The sequence below is a fragment of the Carcharhinus amblyrhynchos genome, chromosome 30 (genome assembly GCF_965287045.1).
Source record: "Carcharhinus amblyrhynchos chromosome 30, sCarAmb.v2.hapA, whole genome shotgun sequence".
NCBI lineage: Eukaryota > Metazoa > Chordata > Chondrichthyes > Carcharhiniformes > Carcharhinidae > Carcharhinus > Carcharhinus amblyrhynchos.
Window position 1 is genome coordinate 32,470,416 of NC_137353.1, and position 18,836 is coordinate 32,489,251.

The 18,836-nt window shown below is 39.8% G+C and overlaps 1 protein-coding gene across 6 annotated transcripts in view; it reads left to right on the plus strand.

Annotated features, from left to right (window-relative positions):
* Nucleotides 1–18,836, plus strand: part of cep104 (centrosomal protein 104) — a 233,140-nt gene that overhangs the window by 36,260 nt on the left and 178,044 nt on the right. For all 6 annotated transcript variants that reach the window (XR_013889685.1, XR_013889686.1, XM_080215502.1 and 3 more), the window contains exons 11-12: nucleotides 1,417–1,656; nucleotides 8,133–8,300. Coding sequence is in view for 4 of the 6 variants with exons in the window: in XM_080215502.1 (XP_080071628.1) it covers nucleotides 1,417–1,656; nucleotides 8,133–8,300 (408 nt within the window). In the remaining 2 variants the exon portion in view is untranslated. The remainder of the gene's footprint in view (nucleotides 1–1,416; nucleotides 1,657–8,132; nucleotides 8,301–18,836) is intronic.

Genomic DNA, 18,836 nt, shown 5'->3' on the forward strand with positions numbered 1-18,836 from the left:
TGAGTTTGATAAAGTACTTACGTAATTGACTTATTAGCAAAATTAAAACTATGTGGCAAAAAGGGTAAATAGCAGAACAGACACCAAATTACCTAAGGGATAGAAAATAGAGACTTCTGGTGGAGAGGGGTATACAATGGTGTGTTCCTTCACTAGGAAGCCACTTTTATTTTGGGTGGGATTCTCTGGCACCCCAGTATTGTCTGGTTCTAGGTGCCAAAATTTAGGAAGACATGATGGCTTTATTGAAGATGCAGAATTGATTTGTTAGAAAGGCTTCGGGGCTGAAGGATCACAGTAGTGTGTAGACTGGAATAACTAGGTTCGTTCCTTGGAGCAGAGCAAGTTGAGAATATTTGATGAAGATGTTTAAAATTGAAACTTTAGCCAAAGTAAATAAAGAGAAACTATTGCTATTGGCTGAAGGTAATCTAACGGGATTGTCCTTCAGAACAGCCAGTCCAGTCTTGATGAGCTGAATGGTCTCCAATCAGTGCTGTAATATTTTACAATTCTGGATTTTCTCTATCTGCCTATCAAAGTACATGAAGCTTCCAGCTGATTGTTGTAACAGCTCCTTGTACCATTCACACTCAGCTCTGTCTGCTATCAACACTTAAGTTCTGATTTTGAACTGAATGCTTATTAGTTGATATATTGATAACAAGTTGGAAGTGTCATTCACTGTTGTGTGGGCTGAGAGTCACTTGGACTCTAAAAGCAGACTGGAGGATGGAAATATCAGTGAGTTGAGATAATAAAGGAACTGCAGCAGAATGTTCTGTAATCTTTTTGTAGTTTTAACTCCTGCGTGCCATGTCACATGCCTTAATCGTTAGCTTAACTAAGAGGGCAAAGAAAAAACCTAATCTTTGGCTTTTCCGAGGGAGGCTTTAAATGACTGCTGTGAATGTGAAAAAATGGGGTTAGATTTGTTGCTCTCCACTGTAAACGGAGGAATTCACCTTTCTGTCCCATTTTTTCCACTGGGGCATTACTTTTGCCAATATGTGGTCAGGGAGTATGACTTGAGATTGACTTTGTAAGAATTGTAGATAAGTTCCTGCCATTTGAAGGCACAATGGATTGTGGCTTCAATCTACTATGCCAGTACATAATTCTGAGATTACCATGTATTCCAAGGAAATACTTCCTACCTTCTTGATTAATCTTAAATTCAAATAAAACCAGGGCCGTATTTTTAATTAATTGAATGACAAATATCTTGAAACAACCAATTTGATAATCTGAACATGTTTCTGTCATGGGCTTGAACTATTGGTGAGTTGAATGCTTCATTCAATCCAGAAGATTGGGGCCATATAAGCAACCTGTCGTATGACATGGCATGTATTCTGCTATTAAACTGGGAAACCTGCCTGAAACTAATTGCCACAATTCTGATTTTTTTGCAAGGGGGGTGTCCTCCCTCAGATGGATACTAGCTCACTTCCCTATGATGAGAGGCCACTACCAACTCAGCAGAAACCAACAGAATTGTATGGCATCCCCCAGCTAGAAGACAATGAGTCACCTGCAGAAAACACAGACTCTTTGCCGACATCAAGAAGTGGAATCACTGGAGAACCAGAACCATTAACTGAGAAAGCTTTCAGAGAAGCTAGTTTTGCCATCGACATACTTGGAGAGGCACTGGTAAGCATGGAAAATTGAGCAATTCTTCATTTGTTTAGAATACATATGCAAATAAATACTGGCTGTCATCTGGAGGTAAAGCAGCTCACGATGGACTTTTGAGTTGTATTCCTTGTTTCATCAACAGGAAGATTGCCTCTCCCCTTATTTGTGTTTGAACATATGCTTTACAATTTTTCAATTTTTTTTTTCATGGGATTTGGGTGTCGCTTATTTGTCCATTCTGAATTACTCTTGAACTGAGTGGCTTGCTGGGCCATTGGGCCATTTCAAAAGGCAATAAAGAGTCAACTGCCTTACTGTGGGTCTGTAGTCACATGTAGGCCAAGTAAGGCAGCAGATTTCTTTCCCTTAAACCAGAGGGTTTTTATGACAAATCATTTCATGGTCACCATTATTGACTAGCTTTTAGTTCCAAATTTTGTTAATTGGATTTACTTTCCATCAGCTACTGTAGTCGGGTTTGAATTAGTGTCCCTAGAACAATGACCTGGACCTCTGGATTATTAGTCTGCTGACATCACCGCTATGCCACTAGTTGCGCATTATTTTACTTAAAATAAGAGCATCTGGCATTAGTTGTAACACCATAGAAAAACGTTGTGGAACGGGGCATGGAAAGAATGCTGGCATGGTTTATAGCATGTACAAAGAGGCTGAATCAAAAGCAATGGACGGTTTGAGGAAATTTATAGTCATGAAGATACTGAAGGGCTGTTCATCCAATTCTGAGGTACTGAATTCCACAGATTCATGACTCTTTGAGAGAAGTAATTTCTCCTTATCTCTGTTTTTTAAATTTGTTGCCCCTTATCCTAAAACTATGAACTCTTATTCTAGATTGCCCTGCAAGAGGGATCATCTGCAGTCCCTCTAGTTTGTCAAACCTTTTTATCTTATTTTATCTTTCCATTAGATCTCCTCTCATTCTTCTAAACTCTAGGCTTAAGCTGCACAATCTCTCTTCAGAAGACAAACCCCATCTCTGGAGTTAATCTAGTGAACCTCTTCTGAACTGCCTCTAATACATCTTTGAGCCCCTTGAAAATTCAGGCAATTCTTGATGAATACTAGTCTTCTCTGTACTAACCTTTTGAATTGGGACATGATTTATAACCCTTTAATTGAACTGAGCAATTGTTGAAACAAAAGGGAATCAGAAGGGCAAGAGTGCATGAGAAGAGATTTATATTTAGCATAAAAGAAAAATCAAGAGTATTTTATGAACATGTAAGTAGTAAAAAGGTTGTAAAAGGGAGGGAGAAAGCAATAGAAATGTTCAACAGGATGAAAATAGGTAATATAGTTCAAAGTTTGCAGTCATCAAAGTAAAATGACCAGTCAGCCTGGATGGGATGCATCTTGGGTTCCTGAAGGAAGTAAAAGTAGAAATTGCAGAGACATGGCTGCAGCCCTTTGATATTGGGATAGTGCCAGAGGAATGGAGGATTGAAATGAAAAACACCAATGGAGAGAGGGATAAACCTGGTAACTACATCTCTACATCATAACTACAGACCAGTCAGCCAAAAGGCATAGAGACCATTCCAGTTCTAATCCAGATAAGCAGATAGGATAGAACCAGAACCCATCCATGTACATTTTTAAGTATACACTACCAAACCCAACATTGATCATTTAAATCTGTGTCTATTCATATGGTCGTCTGTGGAACCCCAGTTAATGCCCACCACTTGCATAAAATTATAAGCAATTAATAACAAAAAATCCTAGAACAAAAGTGATAGTGTAATTCAGGAAGATCAGGCTAATAAGTCAGCACAGATTTGTTCAGGGAAAATTATTTGGCTAATTTGATTGAGCTCATTGAAGTAATGAGGCCTATTAACCTAACATTAGTCACTGATAAAATGTTAACCATTATTAAAGATGTTACAGCAGGGCACTTGGAAAAATTCAAGGTAGTTGGGTAGAGTCAACGTAGTATTTCAAAAGGGAAATCATGTTAAACAAGTTTATTGACGTTCTTTGAAGGAATCACGTGCTCTGGGTACAGAAGGCATTTCAGATGCCACATCAAAAGTTTTTGCAGAAAATAAAAGCTCATGATATTGGGATTACATATTGGCATGGATTAATTGGCTAACTAACAGGAAGCAGTTGGCATAAATGAGTCGTCTTCTGGTTGGCATGATGTGACGTGTTGTGCCACAGGGATCAGCGCTTGGACTTTGACTTTTTACCATTTATATAAATGACTTGGATGGAGGAGCCGAAGGTATGCATGTGAAATTTGCTGACAACACCAAGATAGATAGGAAAGTAAATTGCAGAGAGCATGTAGGGAGGTTACAAAGAGACATAGTTAAGTGTGGGCAAAGATTTGCAGATGGAGGTTAAGTGGGAAAATGTGAAATTGTCCATTTTGGCTGGAGCAAAAAGCAACAAACATATTGATTAAATAGGGAGAGATTGCAGAGCTTTGAAATTCAGGGCTTACTGGATGTCCTGGTGCATGAATCACAAAAGGCCAGTATGCAGGTACAGCAAATAATTAAGAAATTTAATAGAAAGACATTTCTTGTGAGGGGATTGGTATACAAAAGTAGGGAGTGATGCTTCAGTTGTACAGGGTACAGGTGAGACCACATTTGGAATACTGTGTACATACAATCATGGTCTCCTTTAAGAAAAGATGCAAATGTGTTAGAAACATTTCAGAGAATGCTTAGTGGACTAATACAAGGAATGGGTGGGTTGTTTTATGTGGAAAATTTGGGGATTAGGCTTGAATTCCCTGGAGGTTAGAACAGTAAGAAACGACTTGATTGAAACCTTGCAAGATCTTGAGAGGTCTTGACGGTGAATGTGGAGAGAATGTCTAGAATACCTAGAACTAGGGGTTACTGTTTAAAAATAAGAGGTCATTCATTTAAGATGAAGAGAATTTTTATGTGTGATGAGACTCTGGAGCTCTCTCACTCTAAGACAGTGGAAGCCAAGTCTTTGTCTAATTTTAGGGCAGAACCGGATAGATGATTGATTTACAAGGTGGTGAAAGGTTATTAGGGATAGGCAGGAATGTGGAATTGAGGTTACTCAGATCAGCCATGATCTTATTGAATGGTGGAGCAGGCTCAAAGTGCCAAGTGACCTACTTGTAATTCATACGTTCGCAAGAGGGTTGATTGAACACGAATGCAGTCCAGAAGACCACCATTGGGCCAATTGAGTCTGCACTGGCTCTTTTACAAGGCAATCCAGTTATTTGCCCCAGTTTCTCCCCAAATGTCCCTTGTGAATGGAGAGGTCAGAGAAACTGGGTTTGTTTTCATTTAAAATAGAAAAGGTTAAGAAAGCATTTAGTCAATATTGACAATTATGAATCATTTTGCTAGAACAAGTAATAAAAACTTTTCCAATGGCAGGAAGTCAATAAGCAGAGGAGAAATGATGGAAGAGCCAGAGTTGACATGAACCATTATATTTGCGTAGAGAGCTGTTGTGATCTGGAATGCACTGTACAATACGGTGACAGAAACAAGTTCAGTAGGAACATTCAGAAGAGCTTTGGCTAAATGCTTGAAGAGGAAAAAAGAATCGCGGCAACGGAGAAAAAAAAACAGGAGTTGGATTAATTGGACAGCTCTGCTTAGTCACAGGTGCAATGACTGAAATGGCCATCTGCTGTATCATTGCACATTTCTGTGGAATAGAAGCAGATACAATTTAATATTGAACTGTACAGAACTGCATGGAGGAAGCAAAATATGGGAGGTTTATGCACTTGTCAATGGTGCTGCAATAGCTAAAGATGATATTTATAAGAGGTCCTGTGATCTTGGTGGGCATTCCATTCCTAAGCACTTATTCAACAAATGGAATGCTGCCAAAGTACTGTATTGCCAGAATGTAGGAATCTGAGGAAGCTTTCGCTAAATTATAGTGTTCTCATCTTGAACACTTAAGTCCTGATTGACGAGGAGCCTTGATGACATTTCAATATGTTATTTTAAAGGTGAAATATTGTTTCAAATAAGTTGTAAGGTAAGGCAGAAGGAAGCAATTTCATGCTGGTAGATAAACAGGATAATTAATGATCAACTGGACAGTAATGACTACTGAACAGTAATGTGTGCAAAAACCCTGGATTAGGTTAAGAAAATAAAATGTTGCGAGAAGTGGGACAGTAAATTTGAAGGGTCTTTCTGGGGGATTTTTGAAGGGCGAACAAAACTTGCTGATCAGTACTTGTCTTAACTTTTGTATCTTCACCCTAGCCTCGATCCTTTCATGTTAGGTGAGCAACTCTGTTCAGCCTTGGAGACAAAATCAGTGCAGGAGAATTGCCCTTTTAAAGTTCAAAGTTAGATGAATTCCCTGGGCCTGATGGGATCTACCCCAGATTTCTGAAAGAGGCAGGGTGGAAATTCCTGGGGCCTTGACAGAAATCTTTATATCCTCATTGGCAACAGGTGAAGTTCAGAGGACTGGAGAATAGCCAATGTTGTTCCAGTGTTTAAGAAGGGCAACAAGGATAATCCAGGAAATTATAGGCCGGTGAGCCTTACGTCAGTGGTAGGGAAATTATTTGAAAAGATTCTTAGGTCAGGATTTGCTCACATTTGGAAACAAATGGACTTACTAGTGATAGACAGCATGGTTTTGTGAATGGAAAGTCATGCCTCACTAACTTGATCGGGTTTTTTGAAATGACGAAGATGATAAATGAGGGAAGGCAGTGGATGTTGTACGCATGGACTTCAGTAAAGCTTTTGACAAGGTCATGGTAAGCTGGTACGAAAGGTGAAGTCACTCGGAATCAGAGGAGAGTTGACAAGATGGATGTAGAACTGGCTTGGGCATAGACAGAGGGTAACAGTAGAAGGGTGCTTTTCTGAATGGAAGGCCGTGATTAGCGGTGTTCCACAGGGACTAGTTCTGGGACTTTGGCTGTTTGTAGTATATATAAATGATTTGGAGGGAGATGTAGCTGGTCTTATAAGTTCGCAGATGACAAGAAAATTGGTCGAGTTGCGGATAATGAAGAGGATTGTCAAGGTTGCAGAAAGATATAGACTGGTTGGAAACTTGGGTGGAGAAGTGGCAGATAGAGTTTAATCCAGACAAATGTGAGGTAATGCGTTTTGGAAGGTCCAGTGCATGTAGGAATTATACAGTAAATGGTAGAACCCTTGAGGGTATTGAAGGCAGAGAGATCTGTGCGTCCATGTCCACCGATCACCGAAAGTAGCAATGGTTAAAGTAGTCAAGAAGGCATATTGCATGTTTGCCTTCAGTCAGGGCACTGAGTATAAAAATTGGCAGGTCATGCTGCAGCTGTGCAGAACCTTATTTAGGTTAGGCCTCATTTAGAATATTGTCCACAATTCTGGTTGCCACACTACCAGAAGGATGTGGATGCTTTGGAGAGGGTACAGAAGAAGTTTACTAGGAGGTTGCCTCGTCTGGAGGGTATGGGCTATGAGGAGAGGTTGGACAAACTCAGCTTGTTTTCAATGGAACGGTAGAGGTCGAGGAGTGACCTGATAGAGGTTTACAAGTTTATGAAGGGCATGGACAGAAATCATAATCAGATGCTCTTTCCTAGGGTAGAAAAGTCAAGTTCTATAGTTTAAAGTGCGTGGGGGAAAGTTTACAGGAGATTTGCAAGGCAAGTTTTTTTTTACATGGTAGCGAATGTCTGGAATGCGCTGCCCAGGGAGGTGGTGGGTGCAGGTGCAGTAGCAGCAGTTAAGGGGCATCCAGATGAATGCATAAATAGTCTGCATCCTTCCATTTCCATCCTAAGTGCATACGGTTTTAGTTTAAACAGGTATCACGATTAGCTCGGGTTTGGAGGGCCGAAGGGCCTGTTCCTGTGCTGTACTGTACTTTGTTCTTTGTTGCTCTGTTTCAGAAAAGTAAGAACTCTCAGGTCAAAATGTAAGTCAGCATTGACAGACCAACCCTTTCACCATTTAGATATACAGTTTAAGCTTCATGGTAAAGGGGTTTGTATGGCTGAATAGAAGGTCAACAACCTATTGGGATCTTGCAAAATCATGCAGAACATTCTCTGACCTGGTACTGACTATTGATTGCATTGACAGAGCAATTGGATAATTGCTACATTCCATCCATAATAACCCTACACTTGGCAATTCCCTTGGTTTTGTAATCAGTATCGCTAAAGTTGCTTGAACAAGTTTGGTGTCAGGATCTCACCAGTTAGAGATAAAAATTCAAGTTGTCCACAATGGACCATATTGATAAAGATGAACAGAAAGGACTAGCAGATCAATTGACCCCTCCTGTAAAGTTATGTTGTATTTAAACATCAGAATGTTCAATGTTTCCAGACACTGTCGAACAAGAAGTTTGGTTCCATGATCTTGATCATGGCAAGTATTCTATATTATGCACCAAGCAATAATAATGTACTTTTCAAATTGTTCATGATTTGAATTCATAGTTTGGTGTTAACTTCAGTACATTCATTTGGTTTGTCATAGGTGGCTGGAGCCTATTCCAAAACTTGGTCATATAGGGAAGATGCTTTACTGGCTGTCTATAAAAAACTTTCCACTGTCCCTGAAGGTACACCCAAGGATGAACTAAAGAATATGTTGAAAGCGGCAATTTTCCTTGTTCGTAGAGCTATTAAGGATAAAGTGTCATCTGTAAGTACTGCACAGTATAATTAAAGTTGCATTTTTGCTCTTTCGCTTTTCTACCCCCAACTTCTTGCTTGAGTTATGATTCAGAAGCACAAAATTATTCTCCAAACAAGTGACCATGACAACATGAGTACGCTATTCAGGGAGCTGGATCTAAACCTTTCATTCACGTTTACGTGTATGCTTCCAAAGGACCAGTGATCAGAAATGGAACTCAAATATTCCTCAGTAGATGTGTTTATGACATTGCTGAGCCTGAAATTAGCTCAGAGTAGACAAGGGATTAATTCACCCTCGGATCTTCCTAGTCTGTTTAGGTAAGAACTGTCAATTAGATAAATCCAGAGCCGCAAAGGAACAGTGAGATTTATGTTTTTTCAATATCCCTGTCATTCTGCTACTCATCTCAAGATGTTTAAAAGAATAACTTTGCTCAAAAAAGACATGAGTAGTTGTTAACCCATTGGTGATGCAAGTTTTTTTCACTTTTTAAGGAATTGATTGAAAAAATATATATTTAATGCAGCAAATGTGATTTGTGTTGCATCTAAGTTTAAACATGACTTTGTAAACATTCATTGGAATTTGTACCTCAGAGCAAGATTTCATGAACCGAGAGATCTAGATGACCAACTTTTTTTATTGAGGGATGCAGGCAGATGTATCTAGGAGCTGTTGGAAGCTATTTAAGTAACAATGTGTTTTGAGCAACTTGAATATTAAAAGTGGACTCTGCCTCACAAGTGGCATTATAAAATCAGATGCCAAGGAAGGAAGGAGGGATGACCAAAAGTGAAATCAAAGAGCTGAGTTTTAACTAAGTCTTTTAAAGATAAAGTTTAAGTTTGAAAGAATTAAACTGTGATGATTGAAATCTCCGTCAGTCGTTGATGGATTAAAATGAAGGAGGGATGCACACGGCTTCATTAGCTGGAACAGAGAGTTTGGCAAATGATTTATAGGGCTGAGGAGGTTTGGAAGAGTGCAACATAGCCCATTCAGGGGCTTATAGATAAATCACAAGGAAAACAAGCATGAATATACAATTTTTGTCAAGCCTGCTCTGCTATCAATATGCTAAGGCTGATCTTGGGCTTCAATTCCTTCCCCCTCTCCATATCCATAATTCTCTGAGACCAAAAATCTGTCCATCTCAGCATTAAATGTATTAAATGATGAGCATCCACAACCCTCTGGGATGGAATTCTGAAGATTCACAACCCTTTGAGTAATTTATCCTCGCGAGTCTCAAGTGATTTGGCTTCTTGTCCTGAAACTGTACCCCAGTGTTTTAGAATTTCTAAACAGCAGAAATGAACTGTCTCTACCCTAACAAGCTCCCTCAAAATTTTCTAACTTTTAATGAAATTACCTGTCTTCTAAACTCCAGAGAATATAAGCCGAATTTACTCAGTCTTTCGTCATAGGACAGCTCCACAGCTCCCTTTGTCCCAGGGACCAATTTAGTAACTCTATGCAGTACCACCTCCAACAAAGGATATTGTTCCTTAAACGTGAAGACCAAAACTGTGCACGCTGTTCCAGGCAAGGCCTTACAAAACCCTGTATAATTGTGACAAAACTTGTTTATTCTTGTACTCCAGACTCCTTGCAATAAAGGTGAACATGCCATATGTCTTCAGCAGCAGCCAGGAGATCATCAAGGGTTAAGCAGTTCTGGCTTAGAGCAACAAAATCTCTCCGATGAATCGGATGTTTACAATTCAAAACAAATCATTATAGATTTTCTTATCAATCATTCCTGCCTTACCTTAGCTTAAAATCAATCACCTTCAAAATGCACAAATCACCAATAAGAAGTCAAATACTCCAGCCAATTGCATTCTACTCCTCAACATAATAGTATTTTGTTATTCTGTGAAATCCAGAAGCTAACTCTTGTCTTGGTTGACCCCTACATCCTGGTTGCGTCAAAACCTAAGACGCTCAGCCACAAGTTCAAATTCACGTTCTCTCAGGTTCCTTTGGAGTTCACTGTCCAACCAGACAATCTCGTCACACCACATCTGGGCACCAGTCCATTTTGTCTGGACTGTGAATAAGCCCTATTCATCAAACTTGATAGTGTTCAAACTGTTCTCCCATCCAAAACTTCAGCTGATAAATCTTGCATATTTCCAAGGCTGAAATATTCTCTTGAAATATGATTTCACCCTAATGATTTTTACCACGTAGCAAAATGTTTTTGATCAAAGTGAATAATAATCCTTAAAATCAATAATACATTGTGAACATGAATGCTGATATTTTCAATCGTAATCATTTATTTGAATCAATCATTGCACCTTATGTGCAAATTGCTTCTTGAGCTTATTTTAAAGTCATTTAATTGAGTACTGCTAGTTCTCAGTGTCTAACTTTAAAAAGTCTCAGTAGTCTATTTCCCCACTTCAGTATCTTATAATTTCCACTAGAGGACGGCAAAGTACTTTCCTCATTATGTGAATTGAGATGTGTTCAGTTTACAGGAGCCCTCCATGTTTTATCGCCCTATCTAAATAACTGACTTATCCCTTTTACTGAACTATCCTATTTCAATCCTCTACAGTTGTAATTAATTACTAGGCATAATGTAGAAAAAAGAATAAGCCAAAGGTCCCTTGCACCTGCCCACCATTCACTGAGCACAGGGACTTCATAGAGCCAGAGGTTCACAGCATGGAAACAGATCCTTCGATCCAACTTACCATGCTGCCCCTTTTTTTAAACCACTAAGCTAGTCCCAGTTGCCCGTGTTCGGCCCATATCCCTCCATACCCATCTTATCATGTCATTCTCTAAATGCTTTTTAAAAGACAATTGTGCCGACCTCTACTACTACCTCTGGCATCTTGTTCCAGATACTCGTAACCCCCTGTGCGAAACAATTGCCCCCTGGACCCTTTTGTATCTCTCCCCACTCACTTTAAACCTATGCCCTCTAGTTTTACCTTTAACTTTTAGAAAGGATGTTGACTATCCAGCTGATCTATGCCCCACATTATTTTATAGACTCTATAAGATCAGCCTAAATTTCCTGTGAGGGGCAAGTCCCAGTCTATCCAACCTCACCTTATAACTCAAATCATCGAGTCCCAATAATATCCTAGAAAATCTTTTCTGCACTCTTTCTAGTTTAATAATATCCTTCCTATAGTAGGGTGGCCAGAACTGTATACAGTATTCCAAGTGTGGCCTTACCAATGTCTCATACAACTTCGACAAGACATGTCAACTTCTGTATTCAAATGTTCTGACCAATGAAACCAAACATGCTGAATGCCGCCTTCACTGTTCATTACTCCACTTTCAAGGAGTGATGAACCTGTATCTCTAGATTTCTTTGCTCTATAACTCTCCCCAACGCCCTACCGTTAATGAGTAAGTCCTGCCTTGGATCAGTCTACCAAAATGCATCACCTCGCATTTATCTAAATTAACCTCCGTCTGCCATTCATCAGCCCACTGGCCCAATTGATCAAGACCCCTTTGCAATCCTAGATAACCTTTTTCAACGTCCACCATGCCACCAATCTTGGTGTCATCTGCAAACTTACTAACCATGTCTACTAAATTCTCATCCAAATTATTAATGACAAGTAACAATGGATTCTGAGGCACGCCACTGATCACAGGCCTCCAGTTTGAAAAACACCCTCTACAACCACTGTTCTTAAGCCAATTTTGTATCCATTTGGCAACCTCACCCTGGATCCTGTAAGTTCTAAGCTTATGCAACAACCTATCATGCAATACCTTGTCAAAGGCCTTGCTGAAGTCCATGGAGACAACATCAACTGCACTGCCCTCATGTACCTTCTATCTACCTTCTATCTTCTATCTACAGTCAAATTTGTGAGACATAATTTTCCACACTCAAAAGCATGCTGACTGTCCCTAATCAGTCCTTGCCTGTCTAAATGCCTGTAGATCATGTCTCTCGGAATACCTTCTAACAACTTTACCCACTGAAGATGTTAGGCTCACCGGCCTGTAGTTTCCAGAGTTTTCCCTGCGGCCCTTCTTAAGCAAAGCACAACATTTACCACACTCCAGTCTTCAGGATCTCACCTGTAACTGTCGATGATTCAAATATGTCTGTTAGGAGACCCACAATTTCCTTCCTAGCCTCTCACAATGTCCTAAGGTACACATCATCAGGTCCCAGGGATTTATCTATCTTGATGTGCTTTAAGACTTCCAGCACCACCACCTCTGTCATATGTACTCTCAAGACATCACTATTTATTTCCCCAAGTTCCCTAACATCCATACCTTTCTCAACAGTAAACACTGATGAGAAATATTCATTTAGAATCTTACCCATCTCTAGTGGATCTGTATATAGATGAACTTGATAATCCTTAAGAGGTCCTACTGTCTCCCTAGTTAGTCTTTTGCCCTTTAAGTATTCGTAGAAGCTTTTTGGACTCTCCTTTGCCTTATCTGCCAAAGCAATTTCGTGTCCCCTTTTTGCCCTTCCGATTTCTCTCTTAAATCTTATCCTACTATACTCTTCAAGCATCACTTGATCCCAGTTGCCTGCATGTCATGTGTCTCCTTCTTCTTGACCAGGACCTCAATATCCCGAGTCATCCAGGGTTCCCTACTTCTACCAGCCTTGCCCTTCACTCTAAAAGGAATGTGCGTACTCTGAACCCTGGTTAACACTTTTGAAAGCCTTCCATTTATCAGCTGTCCCTTTGCCTGCCAACAGATTCCCCCAATCAACTTTTGAAAGTTACTGTGTAATATCATCAAAATTGCCCCAGTTTAGAGTTTTAACTTTTGGGCCAGACCTATCTCTCTCCATAGCTATCTTAAAATTAATAGAATTATTGTCACTGGTACCAAAGTGATCCTTCACTGACACATTTGTCACCTGCCCTTCCTTACTTCCCAAGAGGAGATCATGTACCACCACTGCCCTATGTCCTTTCATACCTTTGCTTAACAGAAATTTAAGTGGTCAGAACTTAGAGGATGTTTTTCCATTTTGCTAGCTTCTCCAGCCACTGTATGCATCTTGATGAGATACTTAAATCAGAAGCTGAAAGTGAACCACCGTTTCCTGTCTCACGTCCATTCCAGGGTCTGAAATGGCTGCATCTATGGTGGGGGGGGAGGGGTCGTCGTCAGTTAACTTGCCACAATCTGTCGTAAATCAGTTAATTAAAGGAAACAAAGTAAATGGTGTTGTTTTACCCCCGCAGTTTGTTATGGCTTTGTGCAGGGAAGATAGTTCAGCGCGTAAATAGTGGGACTCTTGATCAGTGTTGTTATTTTAAATCTTTGTTGAAGTAATGAACTTTTTCTTAAACATTTTATTCAAAATACTTTGGTCTTTACGAAAAGATATTACAATCAATTCTCCATACTCTAAAGTTCATTGCAATTTGGAATCTCATTTACTGGAATTTCCTGATTGCAAAGCTTTGTCTACTGAATCATCAGAAACATGGTTTACAGAGGGAATAGTTGACAAATTATATAATTTCATTAGAAGCAGTTCAGGGAAGTCTCATTTGACTGATTACTGGATTGGAGGGGTTATCTGACAAGCTGGGCTTTTATCAGTTGGAGTTTAGAAGAACGAGGGGTGACCTAATTGAACCGCTGCTGTTCAAGTCGTGTAACTTCAGCCACAGTGCTGTTAGGGACAGAATATTGGGATTTTGACACAGCAACAGTAGAGAAATGTTGATTTATACTTCCAGGTCTGGATGGCGTGTGCCCAGAAGGGAACTTGCAGGTGGTGGTGTTCCTAGCATTTGTTGCTCTTTTCCTTCTACTAAAGCCCGTGGACCTCAAAATGTCCCCAGATCGCTCTCAAATGCAAAATACCAAGATACTGGAAATATGAAATAAATGCTGGAAATCCTCTGCAGGTGTGGCAGCAGCTGTGATAAGAGTTTTAACGTTTCAGGCTTATGATCTGTCATTAGTCCTAATGGTAGGTCACAGACCTGAAACATTTCTCTCTTTGCCTAGATGCTGCCAGATTTCCAGTATTTTCTGTTTTGATCTCTTTCTACCACTTGGATCTATTTTTTGGATCCAAAGTGGATAACCTCACACTTGGTTATGTTTAAATACATTCACCAAGTTTTGCCAATTCACTATCAATATTAATATATCCCTTTTATTTTGTGTTGAATGAATGCTGCTTATAGTGCACCTTAGTGCCATTGGAAAACTTGGACATGAGGTTCTCTGTCCTGTTAAGTAAACTGTTAATAGTGGCAATGAATTTGAGATTCCAACGCAGGATGTAGGATGTCATGAGTCACATCCTGCCATGTACTTGCCCGTTTCTACTTTGTTTCCCGCCAGTCTCCTAACCAGGTCAATAATTTGTCTTCAGTTTCATGAGCTACAACTTATGACTAACAGAATTTCATATATAAAAAAAATCCATGGACATTTCCCTCTCCACTAATTTATTAACGCCACCAAAAAAAAATCAATCGTGGTTGCCACATCTGACATCCCCTTTACAAATCCATTGTGGCTGTCTGAGCCAAAAAAAATCAGTTTAACCTATTTCTAATTATTGAACATCCCAGCAGATGTTGGATTATTTGGTCCATATTTTCATGATTTTTCCCTTACCACCATCCTCACCATTGTTAACGGAGTGAAGTGCAGTTTTCCAATCTGAAAGGGCAGTTGCTGACTTTAAAAAGTTTGGAAGATCATAGAGCATCCACAGTGTTAGCAGCCACTTCCTTTAAACCTACGGATGAAAGCTGTCTGGTCCTGGGGGTTTGTCACATTTCAGTGCCATTGTTTTCTTCAGTTCTTAATTAATTTACTTGCGTTAATTTTGGTGAGTCCTTGTTCTTGATTCAATTTTGCCATGCTACCCTCTTCCTCAATTTCAAATACTAATACGACTAATTATTCAATAGGTCGGTCATTTCCTGATTGTCTCATATAGGCTGGAATTTTACTGTCCCGCCCATTACCAGAATCGGAGCGGGTGACGGGTAGACCATAGAAAGCTCTGTTGATCTCGGGTGGGATTTTACGGTTTTGGGATGAGCAAGGCTATAAAATCCTGTAAATAGTATCACTCTTGCCAGTTTTAAGGGCCCAGATTTCTCTTAACCACCTGTTTATCCTATTGGCATTATAAGTGTTTTTGCATTGAATTTGACATTTCCAAAATCTCTCGATCACAACTTTTTTATAGTGCAGAAGGCAGCCATTTCGTCCACTATCTGTACCTGTTCTCCAAATACAACATTCACGTAGTGATACACCCCCACCTTCCTGTAACTGGACATATTCTTCCTTTTCAGATAACAATCAAATTTCCTTTTGAATGTCTTGATTGAACCTGCCTCCACCAGTGCATTCCACATCTTAAAGATTTACTATGAAAAAGTTTTTCTTGCCAATTATTTTAAATCTGTGTCCTCTTGTCATGATTCCCTTAGACTAATCCTGTACTTTCACAGTGGCAACTTTATGTACATGAAAGTTTGTAGTATTACAGCAACAACTACACTTCTGAAGCACATAGTTAGCTATAAAACACTTTGGGGTGTCCTTTTGTCTGAAAGATGCTGTGCAAATGCAATTCTTATCTCCTGCTTTTAGTTGAGTTTAACCAGAATGCTATAAATTAATTTATTGCCAGAAGCTATGACATTCCTGTGTGTGATTCTTTGCATGAATGTGCCTTGAACATTGTGACAATGAACTGTTTTTTTAACTGATATTTTGTAAATTCAATTTTCTGCTCTGTAGGAGAAATTAAGATAATTTAGTGATTCTACATTTTTTTCTCTTTTGAAGGAGTAGAATAAAAATCCCCCCCCCCCCCCCCCCGGGACTCATTAAGAAAAGTAAACATGATATTAAATAAGTTTAAAAACTGGCAAGGGGCAAAAATAACAAATCATAGAATCTTTACAATGCAGTTATGAACAGCTACGGTCCCAGAACTGAACCCTGTTGGACATTGCTACTCACAGCCTTCCATTCAGAAAAGCATCCATCTACTGCCCCTCGCCTTCTATGATCAAGCCAGTTCTGTGTCCACCTTGCCAGCTCTCCTCTGATCCTGTGTGACTTCATCTTTTGTACCAGCCTACCACGAGGTACCTTGTCAAAGAGTTTACTGAGGTCCATGCATACAACATCCACTGCCTTTCTCTTATCTATCATTTTCATCACTTCCTGGAAAAACTCGATCAAGTTAGTGACGCAGTCTTCCCTTCACAAAGCTATGCTGTCTATCACTAATTAGTCGATTTTATTTCCAAAAGTGAGTAAATACTGTCCTTAAGAATCTTTTCCAATAATTTCCCTACCACTGATGTCAGGCTCTCTGGCCTGTAACGGCCTGGATTATCGCTGCTGCCCTTCTTGAACAACGTTGGCTACTCTCCAGTCCTCTGGAATTTCACCTATAGCTAATGAGGATACAAATATTTCTGTAAAGGCCCTAGCAATTTCCACCTGTGCCTCCCTCAGTACTCTGGGTAGGTCGCATCAGCCCCGGGGACTTATCAACATAAATGCTTTTTAAGAAGGCCAACACTCTTTGGTATCAACATGACCCAGAATATCTACATACATTACCCTAGCCTCCTCATCCATCAAGTCTTTCTTTGGTGAATACTGAGGCAAAGTATTCATTTTGTATCTCACCCATTGCCTCTGGTTCCAAGTTTAGATTCCCTCTACTTTTCTTTTTCTTTAATTCTGTTTGCCAAGGCCTTTTCATGACCCCTTTTAGTCTTCCTAATACTTTGCTTGAGTTCCTTCCTACCTTCTTTGTATTCTTCAAGGGCTTCATCTGTCCTAAGCCTTTTAGACCTTACGAATGCTTCCTTTTTCTTTTTGACAAGGCTGATAATATCCCTCATTATTCAGAATCCCTGATACTTGCTACACTATTCTTCATTCTCATAGGTATATACCAGTCCTGAATTCCAATCAACTGACATTTGAAAGATTCCTACATTCGAATGTTGATTTACCCTCAACATTCTACACTGAATGTTCCCAATCTACACTCTCCAGATCCTGCCTTGTGTTCTTCTAGTTAGTCTTCCCCCAGTTTAACACCATCACTCAAGGACCACTGTTACCCTTATGCATAAGCACCTTGAAACTTATGAAATTGTGATTACTGTTCCCAAAATGCTCTCCTCCTGAAATTTCAACCACCTGGCTGGGCTCATTCCCCAATACTAGGTGTAATGTAGCTCCTTCCTGAGTTGAGCTATTTGCAAATTGTTTCAAGAAACCCTACTGGACGTTCCTGACAAATTGTGTCCCTCCCAAGCCCCTAGCAGTAAGTGAATCCCAGTCAATATAGGGAAAATTAAAATCACCCACCAGAACAACCCTGTTGTTTTTGCATTTTTCCAAAATCTGTCTACATATCTGCTCTTTCACCTCCCACTGGTTGTTGGGAGTCCTGTAATAAACCCCCAACATTGTGACTACACCCTTGCTGTTCCTGAACTTTGACCATATTGCATCGCTGCCTGAACTCTCTGAGGTACCCTTCCTCATACAGCTGTGATATTCTCCTTAACTGGTAATGCAACTCTGCCACCCCTTTTACATCCCCCTATATCCTGCTTGAAGCATCTAAATCCTGGAATGTTTAGCTGCCAATCCTGTCCCTCTTTAAGTCAACTCTCTGTAATAGCAACATCATAGTTCCAAGTACTAATCCAAGTTACCAGTCTTACCTGTTATACTCATGTTGAAACAAATGCACTTCATACCACCAGTCCTTCTGTGTTCAACAACTATTCCCTGCCTGCTCTTCCTCTTAATCTTACTGGCCTTAGTCTGTAGCTCTCCCTCAGTTATTTCCCTTGCTGACCTACGGCTTTGGTTGCCACCCCCACGCCATTCTAGTTTAAACCCTGCCGAGTGACTCTAGCAAATCTACCTACCAGGATATTGGTGCCCCTCCATGGATTCTCCATTATATTTCCTACCTGACATCAATCATGAGCATGCTTCCTCCTTTTCATCTTCATCTCTCTCTCTCGTCATCCTTGGTGCTCTGGATTTATTTGTTCTTGCCTCTTCAAAAAAATAAGCCTTGACGTTGCCTGCAATACCTTTTTTTTTGAAAGGTGGCCCACAGTGACTATCTTTTCTGCCAACATTTGATTCCAACTCACTTGACTCCAATGCATTCTCATCCCATTAATATTGACTTTCCCTCAATTGATTATCCCTGCTTGGATTGTTTCTTGTCTTTTTCCATGATCAACCTAAACCTTATGATCCAATGGTAACTGTCCCCTAAAAGCTCTCCCGTTTATATTTGATCCACTCAGGACAACTGATTCCCCAGAAAAAGATCCAACAGTGTCTGTCTTCTTGTTGGATTGGAGACATACTACTGTAGCAAATTATCTGCAACACACCAATCTTGAGGAATTTTTTTTGAGAATTCCTATTACTGAAAATTCTGTAGGTCTGCATTTATTCTGAAAGTGTTTAAGGTTAAGATGTCATGGGAGTTTGATAGTAATAATATAGGGAGCATTTTTATTT